This window comes from Pteronotus mesoamericanus, unplaced genomic scaffold (assembly GCF_021234165.1).
Source record: "Pteronotus mesoamericanus isolate MK-2021 breed Mesoamerican mustached bat unplaced genomic scaffold, CSHL_Meso_final scaffold_36, whole genome shotgun sequence".
Lineage (NCBI taxonomy): Eukaryota > Metazoa > Chordata > Mammalia > Chiroptera > Mormoopidae > Pteronotus > Pteronotus mesoamericanus.
The window spans coordinates 17,425,779-17,447,990 of NW_026555313.1; the positions used below are offsets into that span (position 1 = coordinate 17,425,779).

Sequence of the window (22,212 nt, forward strand, 5' to 3'; positions counted from 1 at the left end):
ACCTTGCAAGAGCAATACCTATCCCTCTCTTAATTTCTAATTTTCTGTACTTACAAAAAGAAATTATGTCCTTTCCTTGTGTTTTAAGGATCTTCAGATATAACTGAGAAATTCGACAACTTTGAAAAACCGAACAAAACCCACGGTTTTGTTTTTATTATTTGCTCGTTATTAAAATATCCAGCCTCCTGATTAAGGAAGGCTGGACGGCAGGAAGGACTGCAGAGGCTTGGGGGAGAACTGTGGCAAAAAACAAAAAACAAACAAACAAAAAAAACCCCCAGCTCTGCCTGTAAGACTGAGTGTGAAAGAGCCCGCTTCCTCCCGCAGGGTGCTCCAGGCCACGTTTTCCAGGCCTCCGCATCTGCCTCCCCTGTCTCTCTTACCTCCTTGATGTTCGGCACTATTTGTGGCCGGCGTGGTGGAAGGACACAGTGAGGTTCTCACCCCCGCCCTCCGCCCCCCGCTACCATCCCCAGTTCCATCAAAGCGAACCCGGGCCAGCGCAAGGATCTCCGAGTTGCGAGTGTGCTGAGGCTGGGACTGTCACTCATTCTCCGTTCAGCGAGTGAACGCAGCTCCGCAGCCGCTGGCAGGAAACAATTCTGCAAAAATAATCATACTCAGCCTGGCAATTGTCTGCCCCTAGGTCTGTTGCTCTAACGCCGTCCACACTCGCTGCAAGGTGGGGCACAGAATTTACCGCGGCAAGAACATCCCTCCCAGCCAGCAGATTACAATGCTGCAAACTAAGGATCTCATCTGGACTTTGTTTTTCCTGGGAACTGCAGGTACATTTAAAAAATTCTTCTCAATTTGATTTGCTAATTGCCTTCTTCTCCCTACTCCTCCTCCTAGGAACACTGTTATTTCGGTGGTTTTACGGAGAATGCCAAGGGTGGTCATTTTCGTGGAACTGAGGAAAGAGCTCGTCGCCCTGGCGGTCCGGCCGAACCCCGCGCCCTCCCGGGCTGCCTCCCCGTGCAGCGAGCTCCCTGCGCCCCTCCAGCGCGCCCGCCCTTCCCACTTAGTGTGCCGGGGCGCTGAGATCGGCGCCGCCTGCTCCCAGAAACGCTGCGGCCGCGCAGTGATGGGGAGCGCTCGTTCCCCGAAGGCGGGCGGCGCGGATGCAGAGGCTCTGGGGTGCCGCCGCACAGGCTCAGATTCTGCTGGGTAGGGGTTTGTCACCTCGGGCTCCGGGAAGAGTGAACAATAAAGCCGGAGTAGCCATCCCGATCGTTATTTCCCCAGGTTTAATAAAGTGGGGTTTGCCGTCGTTGCCGCCCCCTGCCAGGGGTCGAATAACGGTTTGCAAAATGGGGCGACAGGGGCAGAATCTTAGGACTGTGTGGCCGTTGTTGCACCCCCGTCAATGTGACGTTAGTTTTTCATTTGCCAAAATGCTGGTTAGTTGCAAAGCCTGCTTTCGGTCGGGAGCTCGAAGGGATGGGAGGGTCCAGCGCCGCGTTTTGACAGGAGGAAGTGCGGAGGGGCGGAGGGGCGAGGAGGGCGTGATCCAGGCTGTCTAGTGTGTGCGTGCGTGTGTGCGCGCGTGTGCTTTCACACGCACCCAGAGCCCTATGTTGCACGGTGCAAGAGAAGAATGGCATGCAGCCCCCTGAAACGCTTCGTTCTAGTCCCTTTTCTTTGGGCGAGGTTCCTGATCCTCGCAAAGTGTGAACAATAGGGAGCTGGTAGGAAGACAGTAGTGATGCTGCCAGGGGTGGCGGGGGCTGCGCCGCCGCCTAGCGAACCTCCGCGGCCGGGAGAAATACTCATTTCATTTTGGGTGTTTCCATCCCGGCCTCCCAGGAAGATTCTTACGTGCGTACCCACCCTCCCTTCCAGCTGCTTCTCCCACCCCAGCCCAGGATTTGATGGACTGGAAGAGGGAAGAAAAGGAATGGGGACCGCAGAGAGCTGGGTGGGGTGGGCAGACGTTCACGGCGGGGGCGTGTGCTGGGAAGTGCCCTAGGAAAGCCGGGCGGAGAGAGCTGTGTGCCACGGTCGCCGCTGCCAGGTGTCGCTGAAACTGCCCTGAGTTGGCCGAGGGGGAGCGCGCGCGGCGGGCTTGGGAGCACCCAGCACGCCTCCTCCCCGGGCGGCGGGGAGCCGCGCTCGGCCACCACCTCCTGCCTACTCCGGTGCCTCCCAGGGCGACCAATCAGAGTGAGGCTGCCTGGGCGGGAAGCCGCGAGAGGCTTTTATTGCGGCGCGGGTGGTGGCCAGGAGCTGCCAGGACAGTCTCCCGGTCGGTGTTCCAGCCTAACGGTCTCGCTCATCTCCCGCCTGAGGAACCCCGCCCTGCGGCCGGTCCCCTGCCCACCCCGCAGTTTCCGAGGAAATAAAATGGAGTCTAGGTGGTCTCCGGGAGATGCTAGCTCACTCGCGCCTCTTTCACGCCAAATTGGAGCATCCCTCCCACCCCCATCACACAAATTTGCGCCCGCTCTTCCCCGAGCGCGTAGCCTGGGAGGGCGCGGTGGCCGGACACACCGACGCGCGTGCGCTGACCGGCCAGAAGCGGGCTGGGGCGAAGCTGGGGGCGGGGCGGGATGGGCCCGGGCAGGGGGGCCCCCAGCAGGAGGCCAACGCTAGTGCGCTTACCGCTGGGTCCTCGAGCCGCCTGACTGGGGCGCTGCTCAAAGCATGCCCTTTCCCTAGTGCCCATAGGTGGCCCCGGCGCGACCTATAGAAAGGGTGGAGGGGGGTGTTTCTGAGACCTCCTCCCTTATAGGTGGGGACGTGACAATGGAGCCCTTATCTTTGGGAGGCCCTTGGGGGATCGCGCGGCGGTTCTTTCCATCATGGCGATGGGTGTAACCCTCAGTATTTGGATCCACCGGGAGTTGCAGGGGTACACGCCCAGGGAATCCCAGATTAGTATCTTCTCTGCTGCTGAGGCAAGGGTGACATTTTGACCCATGGTCCCAGAAAGGAAAGTGTGTGTCCTCATTCCTGACCCTAGAACCAAGATGATAGGAAGAAGGCAGACCGTGAAACACATAAAAGGTTGCTTAACAAAAGAAAGAAGTTGAGTGCTTTTCCGAAGAGAAATACTTACTGTTTCTACCATAGTTACAAAAAAATTGAAGAATTCCAGTCAAAGGGCTAGTAGGAAAATAAAAGCAGTAACACACACACATTTGGCCTTAAATGTGTCATCTCCAGGGACAAGGCAGTTCAGTTCACCGTCTCTCCACTCGGTGCATTTGACAATTTAGATACGAGGTGGTCTAACTAAATACACCGAACGAATCGGGTCTGCTGCCCCTCTCTTGTTTTGGTGTCTTCTGTTCTTCAGGAATAAAGGGAAAGGCTGTGGAATTACAGCAGTTCTGGATGTTTTGTGGAAAAATTATTTGGTTGAATGATCTAGAATGGCCGTTAAGTCATATGTTTCTTTGATAAATTGGCAATCCGCTGCCAATGTAACTTGCAAGGGTCAAGGAATGCGTAAGACTGGTTTTCAAACAAAGAGCACCTGTGCTACTTTATAAAAATAGCCAGTTGCATGTATGTACGAGGAGGGACCCCCAAAAACCCTGAATTTATTTATAATAAATTCTGTATATATTCTTACATGTTTAAACTTCAGTCACCTTCAGAGGACTCTCCATTTGATACAATACACCTATAAAGACGCGTTTTCCATTGCTCAAAGCAGTTTTGAACTTACTGATTTTGATGCCTTTTAGTGCTTCTGATGTTTTTTGTTTCACCTTCTCCATGTTGGCAAAACGTTTCCCTTTGAGGACTTTTTTCATCCAGGGAAACAAAACAAAAAAAAAAGTTGCTCTGGGAGAGACTGGGAGAATAGGGAGTGTGAGGCACGGAGGTTATGCTATTTTTTGTCAAAAACTGCTGAACACTCAGCACAGTGTGGGTAGGTGTGCTGATAAATCACCCATCATGAAATGGACAAATAGGTTTAAAGAGTCTTCAAAAAAACTTTACTGAAGCCTAATGCAGCCTCTCACAACAGCGCCTGCTGGTGCACTGATACAGATGGATTCCTAGAACACTCACCTAGCCGGGGAAGCTTGTACTACTAGGGGCCTGTCCTCCAGAAAATAATTTCTGGGTTTTTGGGTCCCCTCTCATATATAGAGTATATATAATGCCCCTCACTAAACAAAGAGATGTTTCAGCAAAGTTTGCAGTGAGCACAATTATGGTTAGCTATATATTTTTTTATTTTCATTTTAAGATCAGAAATGTGTCTTTTTGAACAAAATTTAACTGAATATAGTAAAGCCATATTTAAGAATTTGGAAAGGCTTTTGCAACTCTATCCAAAAACCAAAAAGTTAATTTTCTTTCTGTAAATAATTAGGATATATTAAAATATTGAAAATAACTTACAATGTATTTAAAATTTAGAAGAGTTAAACAAAAAGAATATAATCCAGATATTGTAGACATGTGGCCTGTCATTTATTTGATCATTTCTGAGTTATTCTTTCTACTACTATTTTCAAAGATCTACCAATTGGGCTAAGTTTTCATTAGTCTAAAACTTACATAGTTTTTTAAGTCAATTTTTAAAGAAGCTCTCCCCTCCTTCACCCAGTAGATTGAACCTGTTTACTTCTTTCCAGATACCTTTACCCATGATCTCCCGTTTCAAAAAAATAATGCTAGAATAGCAGAAAATAGCAGGGCATTTCCTTCTTCAATAAAGGAGGTTCATCCAAGGCTCTATGCTAATTAACTGAACTAAAGATTTGTTGCCTTAACTGGTGACTGTTTCTTGAGCTTGGTAGTTCAAGAATTAACATAGTAATTGTTTCCAAAAAAAAACCCCAAAAAACGGTGTAGATGTGCTCTTTCCAAGGGCTCTCTTTGGATGCTAACCCAAAGCAGCAGCAAGAGAGAGAAATTAGTCACATGGAACGTCCCCCCTCCAACCAATTCTAAGAGTTTTGCATAGTGCTTCTCTTTGGAATACATTTATCATTAAACCTCAGATAAGTAACATGTAATTTAATGTAAGTAATCTATATCTATATATTTCTGTCACAGGAAACAACGTCTTAATTGCCTTTCAAAATAAATAGCACCATTTTGTCATTCAGAAAGTAATCGTTATACATGACAGATGTTTTTGTTTGCTGCAGAACTCAGTTTCTTAAATTATAGACAGCATCTTGTAAACGTGATGCTGCTTGAAATATGGATTTTGGAATTTTTGATCCAACCACTTAATTTTTTTAAGGTGACAAAGCTTCTATTTAATATTAGTTTGGTGAATCCCCCATATTTACATCTTTAGTGTTAAAGAATTGTGGCTGCTCTCTAGACTGAAAGAGACTTCAATGCCACTGACTGACCTTCAAAGATATTTTACCAACAGTCCTTCCTGTCTTAGTGTAAAATAAGTGATTGACTACCTGTTGCTGAGAACAGTTTGAACTTTCTCTGCCAATATTGGGTTTGTGGTGATGGAGAGCAGAAGCAATTACCAGGGAGGGAGAGAAAGGAACCAACCGCACCTGCCACAGTCAGTCTTCGGGAGCAGCCAGCCTGGGAGGAGAGAGACAAAGGCCTTTAAAAAAGGCTCTCCTGTACTATTTATGTATTGAGTTTTTGAGTACGCAAATATTTAATGGTGTCAAAATAAATATTTTAATGTAGATTCCATAATTGATAATTTTTTTAGTTTAGCAAACTAGCAAATATATACTAACAGGTGCCTGAAACTTTAAAAGAAATGGCAGCAAATTACAAATAGCATTTTACTAGTTTTAAAAGTGCATTACAAATTAGAATTAAAACATGAATCAACCGCCTATATAATAATAATAATAATGGCTATTTGAGCTTCGAATAAAAAAAGACAAAGGTTAAGATAACTTTAGTTAAAAAGGAAGATATAAGTAAAATTAACAAGAGAATTTTATATATCTCTTAAAGTACTCAGCCAGCCTCTGATATTATAAGAGATAGCTTCTTGGGAAGAGAGAAATGCCCAAAGATTCCTTTGACTCCTTATGGTTAGGTCTCTGTGAAGTCCAGAGTTTTTAATATGAGAAGACAAGGTAGTGAAACTACTACTGATAGTACAGGTAGATGTACTTATTTCTGTAGGGCAGTAAAATCCAGAAGTCAATCTGAAGGTCACAGGCATGTCACCTCCAGTCCTGTTTGTTATTAACTACTGGTGCCAAACCTTAAAACCATTTGCTGATGTAAAGGGATGTAAATTATTTGGTGTCGCCAGTGGTGCCATTATGCCCTTTCGTTTCACCAGGCTGAGTGCTGTCTCTCATCTGAAGACACTTATTAGGAGACTGCCTTTTGATCTTGGTCTGGATGCCAAATGGCTCTTTAAAGAGTACATGACTCTTTAGACACTCTTAACCATGTCTACACACAGACACTGAGTTAGGAGTTTCTGGTTATGATGACATACTTATCTCTTCCTGTAGTATTAGTTTAGCTTCCAAATAATCAGAGGCTCAAAGAGGACTACACTACAAATATAAGCAATTTGGTTTATTTCATGTTTGTGTGTTTTCAGAAAAAAGGTTTACTAAACCTATAATGCATTCTTTTTTCTCCCAGATATATGTGCATATGCTTTCCTTTGAATTCAAAGTTTGCATCACTCATGTGACTTGAAAGGCTTCTATATAACTTGTATTCTACTGTGTATTCTCACTAGCACTTTTTGATTTGTAGCTGCAAACACTGGCAACATTTGATTTATTTTCTGTTCTGTGTCACTCCTGAGAAAACATGAAAAAAGGTTTTTGGTATCTAATTACCTCACCATTTGGGAATATTCCTAGTAATGTCACACTGTTTGAGATTGTTATATTAGGTAACATAATTGACTCTTAAATAGGTGACCAAATACTTTTATTGAGTGCCCACTTTTTATCATCAGTTCTGTGATAAAGGACTGAGATGACATTATTTCTGCCGTCAAGGAACCCTAGATGTAGTAGAGCATAGAGATTAGGAGTGGCCGACAGCCCTAAGTTGAAAGTTCAGCCACAAATATCCTTTGTTAGCTATCTGATCTTAAGGAGGGCATTTAATCATTTAACTTCTCTGCTTCAGGTTCTTCTGTGAAATGGGAAAATTAATAGTACCTACTTGTTAGAGTTGTTGTGATTATCTTAGAGATCACAGGACTTCCGTGTGTTCAAGCTATGTTTATTAATGAGAAAGAGGGATGTATATGGATTTAGAAAAAAATAATTATTTAGACAGTGCTTTCTTTTTAGAAGGACTTAAAATGGATGTCATGGGATCATGACCTCTTCAATGATTAGAACTAGACTTAAAAAAATTTGTTGTTAAATATGCCCACACTATCATGTTGGTTATGAATACTTCAGACAGAAAAGTGGTCTCAGTATAAGGTTGAAAGCCATTAATTAGCACAGGGGTAGATGTAGGTTTCATGGGGGCTGAAGCGTATACATCTGCTATTTTCTTTCCCTCTCTTTCTCCCTCTCTTCCCCTTTCTTTAAAAATAAATAAATATCTTTTAAAAATTCAGTTGCATAAGATACAGGTCATGTACACCATAGATATATGTGACTAGTGATGATAATATTGGATAGTAAAAATATGAACATTCCCTCATCATGAATAATTCTACTTAACGTGTTAGTCTAGAACAAGATAAAAAAAAAGTGGTGGTTGTTCAATTGTGATTCCAGGTGTTTATTGGAATTTTTTTTCACACAATAACTAATAATTTTATTGTAATATAGAAGATAGAATATACTTTCAATATTTATCAAGAGGGAAGCTATCTTTAGTACAAACAGAAATAAAAATTAAGAGGTAAAATTCAGAATTTAGTTTGAATATCTATTGCCTATTTAGTAAAAATCAAAAATTCCACATAAATTTTGAAGTAGTAAATAAATTTTTTGTTTATTTATTTTTTAACAAATCATTTTTTATCTTTCAATTACATATGACATACAATATTATATTAGTTTAAGTGATTAACATTATATAACTTACTGATTATCCTGATAAATCTCATACCAACCTGAAACCACACATACTTACTAGAATATTATTGACTATATTCTTTATGCTGTACTTTATATCCCAATGACTATTCTGTAACAACCAAGTTGTACTTCTTAATACCTGTACCCTTTTCCCCCATCCTCCTAACCCCTGTCAAATCTGACAACCATCAAAATATTCTCTGTACCCATGATTCAATTTCAGTTCTGCTTGTTAGTTTACTTTGGTTTTTAGTGTAAATTATTAATAAATAATGTATTTATTACAATTTTATTGTTCATATTTTTATCTTTTTTCCTTCTTTTTCTTCTAAAGAAAACCCTTTAACATTTCATGTAATACTGGTTTGGTGGTGATGAACTGATTTAGCTTTTTCTTGTCAAGGAGCTCTTTATATGTCCTTCTTTCTAAATGATATATTTTCTGGGTAGAGAAATTTTGGTTGTGGGTCCTTGCTTTTCATCAACATGAATATTTCTTCTAATCCCTTCTTCCTTGCAAAGCTTCTGTAGGGAAATCATCTGGCAGTCTTATGGGAGATCTCTTGTAGATAACTGCTTTTCTCTTGCTGTTTTTAAGATTTTTCTCTTTGTCCTTAACCTATATCATTGTTAATTATGATGTCTTGGTGTGGAACTTTTGGGGTTCATCTTGTTTAGGACTCTGCAGTTTATGGATTTACATGTCTATTTCCTTCACCAGGTTAAAGAAGTTTTTTGTCATTATTTTCTCAAATATACTTTTAATTTCTTGCTCTCTCCTTTCGCCTTCTAGTACCCCCATGATGGAAATGTTGGTAGACTTTAATTTGTCCCAGAGACTTGTTACAGTCTCCTCACTTTTTTGTTTTAATTCTTTTTACCGATCTGATTGGGTGTTTGATCCTTCCTTAAATTCCAAATTGCTGCATTGGTTTCGTCTCCTCTACTTTTATTCTTTTCATTTCAGTTAATATAACCTTCACTTCTGACTCAGAAATGAAGGTTATAATTATATATTCTGATCAAAACTGAGGAAAGGAACAGGGTAGTATGAGAGATCACCAGGGGAAGTTCACTTGTAACTGGGTGGCTGGGGAAGTGAGGAGGTAACATTTGAAGAACTCTGTGAAATGAGAAGGACCGATGGTATTCTCACTGACTACTTAATTTCAACAAACACTGAATCACAGCAAACATTCTGAATTCTTCCTTCATTCAGCAAAGCATCCTGAAATCCTGAGGTCAGATAGTTTCAGGAATTGTGCTGGATTTCAGTATATAAAATTCAGTAAGATATGCCTGTCTCTAAAGCTTACCATCTAGTGTGGGAGGGAGACATACTATGCTTATAAATAGAGACATGAATACATGCCATTGGAGCACAAGAAAGGAAGCAACTTACTCTGCTTGGGACTCCCCCAAGCTGGATATGGGGCATGAGTTTGCCTTCACTAGATGGAGCAGGAAGAAAGGACAATTCAGACAGAGGTAACACCTTGAGTTATGAGTATATACATCCTTCTGGGGAACAGTGTTGGAGCCAGAGATTAGGGGAAAAAATTCTGCAAGGCTAGATTGTGAGAGATCTTGTCACAGAAATGGTGGGTGAGAAAGGTTAAGTGACGTACATTGGTGAAGCCGGGACCATAACTTATATTAGTTGGCTGCAATTCCTTCTTTTCTAGAGTTAGGATGATTTGAATACATAAAATATCAGAATACATAGTAAATAAATGAGAGTTTGCTTGGCTTTTGGACTGACTGAGCAGGGAGTGCTAGGGTGGAGGGGCAATATCAAGAGCTTTGGAGTCTGACAGGTCTGGGTTGAGCCCACTAACTGTAACTGATATTCTGCAAGTTACTGCACTTCTGAGCCTGCACCTCAGTCTGTAATATGGAGATAATGATACTTCCTTATGAGTTTTTTTTAGCTTAAATAAAGCCACATATGTAAAACAGATAATATATAATAGGTACTCAATATGTTCTTTTAAAAATTTCATCTTGAATAGAGATTAATTTTTGAAATGTTTATTAAACAGTTGTACTGTGAATATGATGTGCAGAGTTCTGTGCTGGAGGCTAATGGGGGAAAATAAAATTAGGACGACTATACTGGTCCTATGGACACACTCAGAGGCTTGGGAAGAAAACACTTGCTTAGTTAAGCAAGTTAGGACATCATGAGAGGTACTATATGAATAAGTGCCTAAAAGAAGGAAGCAGGTATTAATTGTGAAAATTGTTTAGAAAGGCAGAAATCATCTTGGTGGATTTAATGTCTGAGAAAAGGTATGGAATAGCTAGTGCTTGATCTAGACCTCAGGGATATGTGGTAGACAGGGAGAGTAAGGACCTATTTTTCTGCAGAAAGATGTGAGTCTAGCTGGGTAATTGGTATTGAAGAGCAGTGGAAGCAGACATGATATTGGGGTAGGCCTTATTAAAGTCTGAAATGCTAGGGGTATGGCTGTAAATGTTAGAGAAATCATTTTTTAAAAAACACTTACAAGTATGGTGAGTGACAGCAATTAAACATCTGCTATGCTAGGCTCTGTGTATGATGCCAGCCATGAATTAGCAGAGAGATAAGCAGGGGTAAATTGGTAGAGGTGACTGCAGTACTTAAAGGGAATTTTGGTTTTATGTAGCAGCTACAATAGTGGCTGGACAAAGTAGTAGGTTAGTTAAAGGATGTATATTACATTATCCAAGATGGACTAGATGATGGAGAGCCCAGGGACTGGGAGATAAGGAACAAGTTAAAACTGGCTTGTAAGCCAGGGAAGTCCAATGACAGTCTCTTGCTTAATGTTGCAGGAAGACTTGTATATAGGGAGAGGGTACTGTTGGGCCTAGATTAAAAAGATTTGAGTTCAAGATTTGACTCTGCTACTAACTACCCAAGTGAATTTATACAAGGCACTTAATCTTTTTGAATTGTAATTTCCTCATTTGAACATGAGAATCAAATAAAATAATATATACGAAATGGATTGCAAACCAAAACTTCACAACTACACCCTTTATTAATAGACTCATAGTTAAAAAGACTTATAAAGTCAAATTTTCTGTGTCAGAGGAGCTTGTTAAAGAGCTTTAACTGTGATATGTTTTATAAAGCAGATAATCTTGGAAAGAGACACTTGTAATGACTTTGGGTAAGGATATAAAAGGCACACAACTGAGATGTTAGAGATGACCAATCAACCAGCAGGGTTAGTTGCTAGGTCCAAAATGGACTGAGAGAGAAAAAAATATTAAGTTACCAACTCAAAGGAATGAAATAATCATGGTACTGTCAGTGTGACAGGGAAACTGAGAAAAGGGGTTACCTTGGATGAAAGATGATCCCAGGTATTTATTGATCCCCTTCAGTTTTACACACAGTAGGTTTTACAAAAAATTTGTGTATTCTAGTATGTTAACTTGAAGGTTAATGTTTTTCAGTTGTGGGTAATGAAATCTATTTGCTTGGCTTCAGCCAGCATTTAAAAAGGAGAAAGGAAAAATAATGGATGGAATGGAATAGAAAAGAGTATGTCTTACGTATTGTTTTGTGAAACTTTTCTTGACCAGGTTGTGATGGAAAACATGTACCATATTATGGCTCCAATCAAAAGAGTTTAAAAACTAATGTCCTAGGTGAAGGGATATAGGATTAGAGAGGAGGTAAAACAATCTGCAGTGCAGAGAAGGTACAGGATAGAGATTTAATGGGTTTTGTGGGAGAGGGAGCAGCAATGACAGCAAAAACACCTATTGAACATCAACACAATCTGTCGGCTGCAGGGTGTACTGGAAACCAAAAAACAAAGATTTGACCTCAGAGAGTCACTGTCCAGCAAAGGATGAAAAGATAACTGGGACACCGGGTAGCATCTAGAGCCAAACATGTGGCTAAGATTTCAGAGGCAGGATAAGGATTACCTGAGCACCAGGAGCAGTTGGAGAATTCTTCCTAATGTGAGAGTGGAGGAGGCTTGTAGAAGGATTGAGTTTTGCACAGAAGGGTGGATGAGGTAGTTTATGTGTTGCATGTTTGGGAGGAGGCAGGAGGGAGTTCGGCTAAAGAAATCAAAAAGACTGAGAGTCAGTAGTAGTCTTTATCTTTATCCTCTTTCCATTCAGAGAAAACACCATGAATTACAATCAGTACATCTTGGAGTCTTTATCACACCCAGAAGTATTTACAGTGTAGTATTTATATAGCAACTGGAATGGTATCTTGTCCATAATTCAGAAAGTGATAGTGAACAAAAGGAGGAAGCCAGAGCCTGGTCATGTGAACACGTAAATTAGAGAAGGATAATATGTTAAGTTAAAAAAAAAAGTTGGAAACAAATGTTATTTATAAGTATAATCCCGATTTTGTTTTAAAAAATCTCTTTCACTGTTAAAGACTGAAAGAAGATAATTTTCATACTGTCTGGCTTTTCAAATGAGCATATATAATACCTTTGTTCAGATTTTAAAACAAATAGTGCAATCAAAAAGAGGGTAGCAATGTTTAAGGTGGTTAGGAGTGTAAGGAAGATGAGACTCAAGTAAAAACTGGATTTATTTCAGAGGAGAGTGGTGATCTTAGAGCCATCTCAACTGGATAGTGAAATTCAAGTTGTTAGAGTCACAGACTGAGAAAGAACTGATATCCAGGAGATGTGACCAAAATGAAGGGTAGAACTGTAAGGCTGAGGGAAGGCTTCAGTGCATATGTAACGATACCAAAGGAGAAGGGCCAGCAGGAAGGGAAAGGCAAATTATAAACCCTGCAAAGGACAAAGGGATGGATTCATGTGAGGAAATGAACATTGAAGGCTCCCCACCGTGATTTGATTTATCATGTGAGAAAATAATTTTTGGACACAGTCATCTTCTTGCATCATTGCCCTTGATGTTCATACCTTGACTTCTCTACCTTTTAAAAATCTTTCTGACTATGGATAGCAAAATCTGAGGTCTGTCCTGCTTGTCACATGGTGGGTACATTGTTTTTATCAGATTGGCAAAGGAGTGGAGATGGTTGTGATTGACTGTTTTTCTAACGATCTTTTTAACTCATATTTTAACTGTGAATGTACATTCTGGCTATGGATGTGGCTATCAATCACCAGTTAAATTACAGTTACTGTATGGGCATTGGATTCAGGGTACAATATGGCAGCCTTAAAGATCTGCTGTCATGAGCATGAGAAGATGTAAATCCAATACGAACTCTTTGATTTGAGTTTTAATTACAAATTATCTTACGTTCTTTATTTAGTATCTCCTTTTCATGTTGCAGAGGCCTGGGGGACTATAGGAGGCGCCCTGTAGACCTTTACATCAAATTTGCATTTTGAAAGGCAGCTCTTCTGTTTTCAGTAAACTTGAACCAGTTAACTAATCTCACCAGCACTCAGTTTATTTATCTTTGAAACAAAGATAATAGTACCCACCTAATAGGATTATTAGTGAGGAGGAAATAAGGCAATTTATAGAACTGTTTGGCACGTAGTAGGGTCAGTAATATGTTGTCATTTCCCTTTTTTTCTTTTAAAGTTCACAGTGAAGAGATGTATAATTAGTGTTGCTTTTAAGTATCGATTATAATTAGAATAACATTTCTTCCATTTATTTTTTATTTCCTAAGACTTCAGGGTCACCAAGAGTTGTAACCGAGTTCGAAATGCAATGGCTGATGCTTAGCTGTTTCACCCCCTATGAAAGCAAACTCTAATAGATCTTAATTTTGAGAAAGGCAGAATTTAAAAAAACAAGTTGGTTTATATAGATTTTACTTTCTATTTATATAAGGTTAATATTAAACCTGTTAATTTACCACAAAGGTGGCACCATAAAATTTAATATATTTAAATAATGGTTGCTGCTAATGATCATATTGGTGATACTTCATTAATCTGAACATCATTTATCGGGCAACCTTTATTCTTTGGAACATGAAGAATGAAGAATTAAGGGAAAGAAGCCTCTGGATAGCCAAAATAGATATCCCAAAGTCCATGCACTAAATGTATGTCCTTGACTCATAGGTAAGCCCTTAACCCTTTATTCAGAAAGAGCCCATATATTTTTAATTAACTTTCTGGCTTCTACCACATTTATCAAGACTCCTAGATTTAGATTAGAATCAAGGAAACAGGACTGCTCAGTACAAGTATACTGATAGTATGAAGATGTAGTAACTTGAGTGGATTAAAAATTATGAAAAGCAGACTCAAGAACACAGAAAAACATGCCAGTCAGCCATTTAGTATATGGTTAAAAAGTATGCCAAAGGAATGATTGTAACATACTACAGACTAAATAATGGGTGTTCATAATTAAACCTTATTTGGAACAGCCAACTATGGCCCATTTCAGCAGCAAGCAACCATTATATGGATTCATTTATTGAACATGTGTCTTCTATGTTCAGCTCTGTGCTAGGCACTGAAGGAGGTATGACGTCAAGGAATCATTGGAGACATAAAACAAACATAAAAAACCATACCATTGGCTTCACCAATGGCAAGTATGAATGAAAGAGGTAATATAATTAGTATTACTCATATGGAAAATTCACTCAGGAGACATCCTAATCCCCAAGGAATAAGGACAAAAAAGACTTCATATTTTATTCTTATAGAGTGGTTTTGTTGCATATTGCTTCTCAGGTTGGTTTGAAGTCCATAGCTATTTATTTACCATTAAGAGAAGGTGGTCAGCCAATTTCTCTCTTGTCTGCTAAGCTATAGTAAGTATATTTTGAGATTAAAGATCCTAACTTTTCAAGCAATTGGAATTAATTGGTTGTCATTCCTCCCTTTTTTCTTGAATTTAATTTTTATTTTTAAGAAAATAAAACATCTACATTGTTAAAAAAGTTAGTATTATGACTTGTAACAAAACACCTTAGTCTCCTGCCCCATCCCTTTCCTACCCCTTCATACCCCTCCTTACCTGTCTTACTTTTGCTTTTGACTCCCACAAACAATACCTTCTACACATCTTAGCTGTTTCTATTTTAACAGTGTTTTTACTTTATTGTATATGTCTCCATTATTTATACTTCCTTAATTTTTTTAGGTTTAAATATTATTTATTGACTTCTTCCTCTGGAGGTTTCGTATTCTTATACCCTCTTCTTCTGTCTTTATCTTGGCCTCTTAATATTTAATGTTTACAGTTATGACCATGCAAATATTCATAACTAAGCCTTAAACAATTCTGTGATTTTATTCCCTTTCTTCTATAATTTTCTGGCTTTCCTAGAGTTCACAATGGCCTTTGTTTTCCCTTCTTAGCCTTTTACATTCCTATCACTAGTTAATTGTCAAGTTCTCAGACTGAAGTATAAAACCACTCGATATACTAAAACATGGTTATTTTCTTTCCCCCTGTGGGAACATATGTCCTAGATCTTATTCTCCTCCTTCAGTCTAGCTGTTGGTTTTCTAGGCTTGTGGCAGTTAATTTATATTAGCTTGGTATATAATTCTATAAATTGGAGATCATTTGACCTAAGAATTTTGAAGATGTTATTCTGTGTTTTTTAGCTTTTAGTGTTGTAGTTGTAAAATCTAGTACATTCTCATTGCTAATATTTTCTGTAAAACTTGTTTATTTTTCCTCTAGAAAATTTTAGGACATCCCCATTTGTCTACAGCGTTCTGAAATTTCACAATGATATGCCTTGATGTAGGTCTGTTTTAATTTATTGGGGTAGGTTCTCCGTGGACCATTTCAGCCTAGAAATTCATGTCTTTCGGTGCTGGGAAATGTTCCTATATTATTTATTTGATATTTTCATTTCTCTTGTTTTTTTCATGGAGCTCTTATTCAGAAGTTGGATTGTCTAATTTTCCTTATATTCTTTCCACTATAATTCATTTTTTTTCTCTCCCAGTTTCCCCACCCTTTACGGGACATTTTCTCAACTTTTTGCCAATTTTTCTATTGAATTTTCTATTTTGTTAATGTAATTTTAATATCTAAGAGCTCTTTTTTGTTGCTTGAATGCCTCTGATAACGTAATCTTATTTCTTGATGCAACATGTTTTATATCTCTTAGTATTTTAGAAAATTTTCCTTGCTTCCTTTATCATCTCTTTGTTCTCTTAATTTCTCTTTATTGTGTTACTATCTTCTTTGTGTTTCATAATGCTTCATTTCATTTCTCTAATTTTAATGACCTTTGGTTCTATTAGTAATTAGGAGCAAGGCACTGAAAAGCTGTGTGTGAGTGGGCTTCACTGCAGGGTGATTATATATAGAGACCTGGCCTTTGGGTAGGGGTGTGTCCACTCTATTCATTAGTGCCTACATTTTCTCTTGGACTGGTCAGTTGAAGAGAATTAAACATTTTTCAGCTTTTAGGGTCAAAGTCTGACTAGTTTGTTCTCTAAGCTGAGTTGGAGCAATGATTTGAGCAGTATTTTATTCAGTACTCGAGATTTCATTTAATCCTATTCTCAGTCAGCACTTCTGCCCTTGGGAATGCCTGGTATCCCCAAGTCTGCGATTTAGCCTCTCCAGTTAATAAAAGTGTGGGATGGGAGATGAGATAATGGCCTCTGACCTCTTGTTGCTTTCAGTGTGTGCCTGTGCGCATGTGTGTTGGGTTGAAGTTAGTGGTTTGAGGCAGTGATAGGGGGTTGATATGAGAGGGATTGTTAGCTTTCATTTTGGAGCAGACTGTGAGAACCCACTGATGACCAGTCTTTTCAGGGTTCATAATTGCTACAAGCCAAAGCCAATTTTTGGAATCTTGTCTCACATGTTTTAGTATGGAATTTTTGATATTGCAAGAAGCCTGCGGAGTCCCTAAAGGAAAAGTAGATGCTTCAGGGTTTCATCAGGCATCTTTCAAGGTAGTTGACAATTGAGGAAGTTAGGGCCAGTCTCAGTTTTGAAGAACATTTTCTGAACTAAGTAGTCCTTGGAAGATTCCAGGGTGGCCACCTTTTCTGGATATAAAGACTTGGGCTTTGCAGTGATGCTGTGACCAGGATAAAAGCAGTTTCATGAGCACGTTTGCAAATGGCTGTGTCCCAAACTTATTGGGTGGTAGGAACATTTACTAGGAGCATTCAATTAATTATTTATGGACTAACTCCTGTGTTCTATGTAGTTGGACTAGGAGTTGGAGATACAAGATGAATACATTCAGTAGCTTTGTAAAAACTTCTATCTAGTCCATTTTCTAAACTCTTTTCATTACATTTGTAATACTCCTGTGGAATAATACCAAACACAAACTTGAGATGTCACAAAAAGATAACTAAAAGTTATTTATTCCTTTCTCAAATTTTTCCCTTTTATGTATCTAACTTAAAATTCTTCATGGCATGTTTAAAATTTAAAGTTTTCATTAAAGAAAACCATCTGTCATAATATGAAGCAAAAAAGGGACATTGTGTGATATTTCAATAAGAGATTGAAAATGAGTCCGTTAACTGCCCCAAATTACTATTTGAGGTTATTTTGAGCTAAATTGTCTTTGGAATTAGAATTTAAATTACCGGTCAGACTCAATTAATATAACTGGTCATGTAGGCAGCCCATTCCCCTTCCTTCTCATAAAAAGAATATTTTTATTATTTATACGTTTTTACAGCCAAGTTAGATATAGGCATTATTTTTTAGAAGATAAAAATTTTACACATTAATTGATTTAAGTATTTAAGGGTTGTTTTGTATCTAAATAAGAAATTTGAATAATCATTTATTATTTGGTTTTCTAGAGATACAACAGATCCTTTTGAAGTCACTGGGAGGTAAATCAGTACATTGTTCTGAGTAACATTTTGGCTGCCTGGTGCAATATTAAGAAAATAGCTATCACCAACAGCTTTAGACAGTTAAATTATTTTCTTTAAATGCCATAACAATAAATGCATAGTGGAGGATGTTCTAAGAAGACATAAATTAGAAATATGTATAATTATTTTAATAATTTAAGCATTTCTAAATATTAAACTTTTGTGATATATGGGTTTAAAAATAAATATGAGAGATTAAAATGATGAGTACCATTGTTAATTTAGTCTTCATTTTCATCTTTTCATTTATTTATAGATTAGAACAAGTAAATTTATTCCTTTTCTTTTTCAATGATGAATTTATTAATTTAGAATTTAAAAGTACGAAAGAAGAAAATAATTTAAAACTAGATTTGGTGGTGTTAAATATGGAGTTGGTTGTGTATCTGATGCTATTTGGAGAATCCAGGTGTGGAAATGTCTTGCACTGGTTGGATACTAGAACATTACAAGGAAACAAAGGTATCTTGACTGATTTACGGATGTCCCTGAAATGATGCTAATATGTACAATATCTTAAAGCAAAGCTAATAGGATGTGGGTATCACAATCCACTTCTCATTGGCTGATAGAGTCACATATCCTGGGACTTGGGACTATTGGTGAAAAGAAGAGTTTGATTTAGGCCATGAACAATATTTATCTATAAATATAATAGGCCATAAAAAATATTTTAAATCTTTTGACTGAAATCGAACTTGAAGTAATAAGTCTCATCCATATCTAACATCTTATAACTACAGAGATTTTAAAAAATAAACATAAAAATCAAATTTACATTTTGATGTGTAATACATTAACTAAAAAATCCATATTGGGAGCAAAATATTTGAGTGGTTGATTTTTTTTATTTAAAACATTATGTGGAAATGTCAAGTAGTTGTATGACTGGAATCTCTTTGTGAAATTTCGTGGGTGTGAAGGTAGTAAAAAAAAAATGATGAGACAAGTGAAATTTTTGTTGTGAAGGAGCTACCATCATATCTGGTAGGTTGCCATTTTCTTAGCTACTTTGGTAAAAATCACCAAGGAAACATGATTAGAAATGCTCCCTAGCTTATTTTATTGAGATTAAATGTGCATATGTATGTAACCTGTGGTACAAAGATTCTGTTTTCTTTGTAGCATGTGTTTTATTGAACAAATTTTATTTGATTTTCCATCAAAACATAGCTTTACATTGAATTTAACAATAATTTTCAAAAGTCCCAAGTTTTATAAAGATACATATAAATTAGATGGATTACCATTAAAATGTAATTTCTTGGTCTTTTTTTGAATTTACAATATATTTTTAAAATCTTCAGTTTTCCAAAGGTATCTGCTAGACAGAGCACTTGCTATTTAAAAATGAAGTGTAATTTCTCAAAAAGAAAATAAGCTTCAATGTTTTTTCTTACGGCTGAGTTTCCAAAATTTTGGGAAAAATTAATATATTGAAATCAATAGTTGGCCATGCTTTAAATATGATACAAAGGGTTTTAAAGTCTAAATTGTCATTATTTACAAAATACTGGCAAATTAGAGCTAAAGCACTTGGTGTTATTGTGTAATCTTCTGTTTAAAAATAAACAGTGCAAATAATTGTAGAAACCTCTGGGTTTAGAAAAGCTTGTTGGTGGTTCTTCGCATCCTACTAAAAAAGCGGGCTGTCTTTGCATATTAATCACTCTGTGAAAGGAAGCTTGCCTTATTTGCATTGTGCATGCACTAAGAAGTCCAATAGTGCGCCTGAGAAAAAAATGGGGGGATTGTAATTGTTGTTCTCAAAAGGGTTTTTATTCCATTCAAGTGGAAAAGCTGAATGCTGGAGAATTAGTGCAGTGTTTTGTGGAAGAAGAGTCCCTTTGGGCCCCTGCATTTCATGTGGTGCGATCCCAGTACGTTAGGGTCCTGAATGTTGGGGCGTAGAGGAAAGGGCCTCGTCTTTCTAGGATGCAATCTATGTTCCTGCAGAGCTCTACAATTTTGTAAGCACCTCTCCTTGTTTTGTGTTGAAAAAGAGTTAAATTGAGATCCTGGCATTATATGCAATATTGGAAATCTCAGGAAAATTAAACATGAACCTCCCCAAAATCTGAATCTTAGTTTGTGTTTTGGGAGGCAAGATGGGGACACACAAATAAAATTAAGTGAATTATGTAGCAGTATTTTTTGAGAAAATTTGTGATTTAGTTAACACCTTACATATATAATTTGTCCACTAAATTGATTTTAAATGATATATTTGAAATTATCTTTTATGATGACATCTTTTTTGTTTCATTGTACTTTAAGACTTGTTGATTGAATATAAACACTGAGAATAAAACAGCAGAAATGTACTTAATGTTATTGAGGGCTTTTTAAGAGAAAGATTTTGTAAAATGAGCTATTTTTAACATGTTTCTCTCCTACCATGGTATATCTCCTTCATGAAGCCTTTTCCCTGTCTGGTTTTTGATAGTTCTAGCTGGCACCAGCCACATGAATCAGTAGTTTCCAAAACCTCAACACATACATTAGTTATTTTGAAGGTCTATTACTTTGGACTGGTCCGATATTCCTTACATGTTTTTAACATCTTTAAAAAATTCTGCACATTATGTAACATTCTTAATTAGACTTTGAATATTACAATAGAGGGAATGTTCCATTTTCTTTGTACACATATTTTGATAAAGTGATTAGGTGTAATCATGGAGACAAAACCCAGTGTTCCAAGTGATTTTGTTAAATGTTAGAAGGTACTTAACTGATTTAAAAGGTTGTACACAGGTTTTACTAAAAACCACTTGGCTTAGGTATATTCAACTATTGGTGTAACTACTTTTTATCATCCTCTTTACTATTGTATGGATTTGGTTATTTGACAGTTGAACACAGATCCTCTGGTAATATCATTTATATTTTATTTGAATTTCTTTCTGCAGTATTCATGTAGTGTATTGTGTTTTATTTGGGCTCATGCAGAGCATTCTATAGACTTTTATTGTACATGTGTGTTGTTGTTCTAAAGAAAAAAGTAGCCAAGATGTAGTTTTAAAAGGTAGGACCACAAAAATTAGACCGGTAGTGGAAAAAACACACACTATTGTTTCTACCATTCAAAAAAGACCCTAGATCGATTTTGTAGTAAATTTTCTTCCAAAATACATATATGACTAATATGCTTCTCTGTGATTTTGTTATAAAAGTAATATTAGCATTTATAGTTAATAATTTAAATTTGAATCTTTCAATAAACATACACAATGCATTATGCATTTTTAGGATTACATAGATTACATAAGTTTGAAAAATTGTTTACCAACATAAACAGCTGGTATCAAAAACCACATGATCATGTCAATAGAGAAAGAAAAAGCATTTGATAAAATGCAACATTCATTCTTGATAAAACACTCAATAAGCTAGGAATATAAAGGACTTCCTCTTCCTCAATATGATAAAGGGTATCTCTGAAAAACCCAGAGCTAACATGTACAAATGGCTAATAAGCACAGGAAAAGATGGTCCACATCATTTGCCCTCAGGGAAATGTAAATCAAAACCATGATGAAATACCACTTCACACCCACTAGAATGGCTATAATAAAAAAGACAGATAATAACAAGTGTTAACAATGATGTGAAGGAATTGGAAACTTCATACACTGCTCGTGGGAATGTGAAATGGTGCAGCTTCTTTGGAAAACAGCCTGGCAAATCTTAAATAGAGTTACCATATGAATCAGCAATTTCACTCCTCCAAGTGTGAAAACATATGTCTATCAAAAGCATACATCTGTACAAAAACTTGTACATGAATGTTCATAGCAACATTGTTCATAATAGTAAAAAATAGAAACAACCCAAATGTCTATTACCTGATGAATGGATAAATAAAATGTGGTATATCCATACAATGAAATATTATTCAGAAATAAAAAGGATGAAGTGTTGATATATACTACGACATGGATAAACCTTGAAAGTGTTATATTAAGTGATATAAGTCAGTCATAAATGACCATGTATTGTATGGTTCCATTTATATGAAAAATCCAGAATAGGAAAACCCGTAAAGACAGAAAATAGCTTAGTGGTTGCCTAGGGCAAGGAGGGTAGAGGCAAATGAGAACTGATTGTTAATGGGTCAGTTTTATTGCAGGGTGATGAAATGTTTTAAAATTAATTATGATGATGGTTGCACAACTCTGTGAGTGTACTACAATCATTGATTGTACACTTTAAATGGGTTAATTGTATGACATGTGAATTATATTTTAATAAAGCTGATACACACACACAACTGGCATCTGCTGTCATTTGGAGATAAATAAGCAAACCAAATTTTTTTCCAGTGAAATCTATGAAAGCCAAAGTGAAATTAGCAAAGACTTAAAGTATTGCATTTTATTAAAACTAATTGTAATTATTTTGGTAGATGAAACAGAAGATGTTAT

General features: G+C 37.7%; 1 protein-coding gene across 17 annotated transcripts in view; it reads left to right on the forward strand.

The window, feature by feature from the left end:
* The first annotated feature begins 554 nt into the window (after positions 1 to 554).
* The window catches only part of NCAM1 (neural cell adhesion molecule 1), a 316,687-nt gene continuing 295,029 nt past the window's right edge, over positions 555 to 22,212 (forward strand). For all 17 annotated transcript variants that reach the window (XM_054592465.1, XM_054592471.1, XM_054592467.1 and 14 more), the window contains exon 1: positions 555 to 791. In XM_054592465.1, the coding sequence (XP_054448440.1) occupies positions 740 to 791 (52 nt within the window). In that variant the 5' untranslated portion in view covers positions 555 to 739. The remainder of the gene's footprint in view (positions 792 to 22,212) is intronic.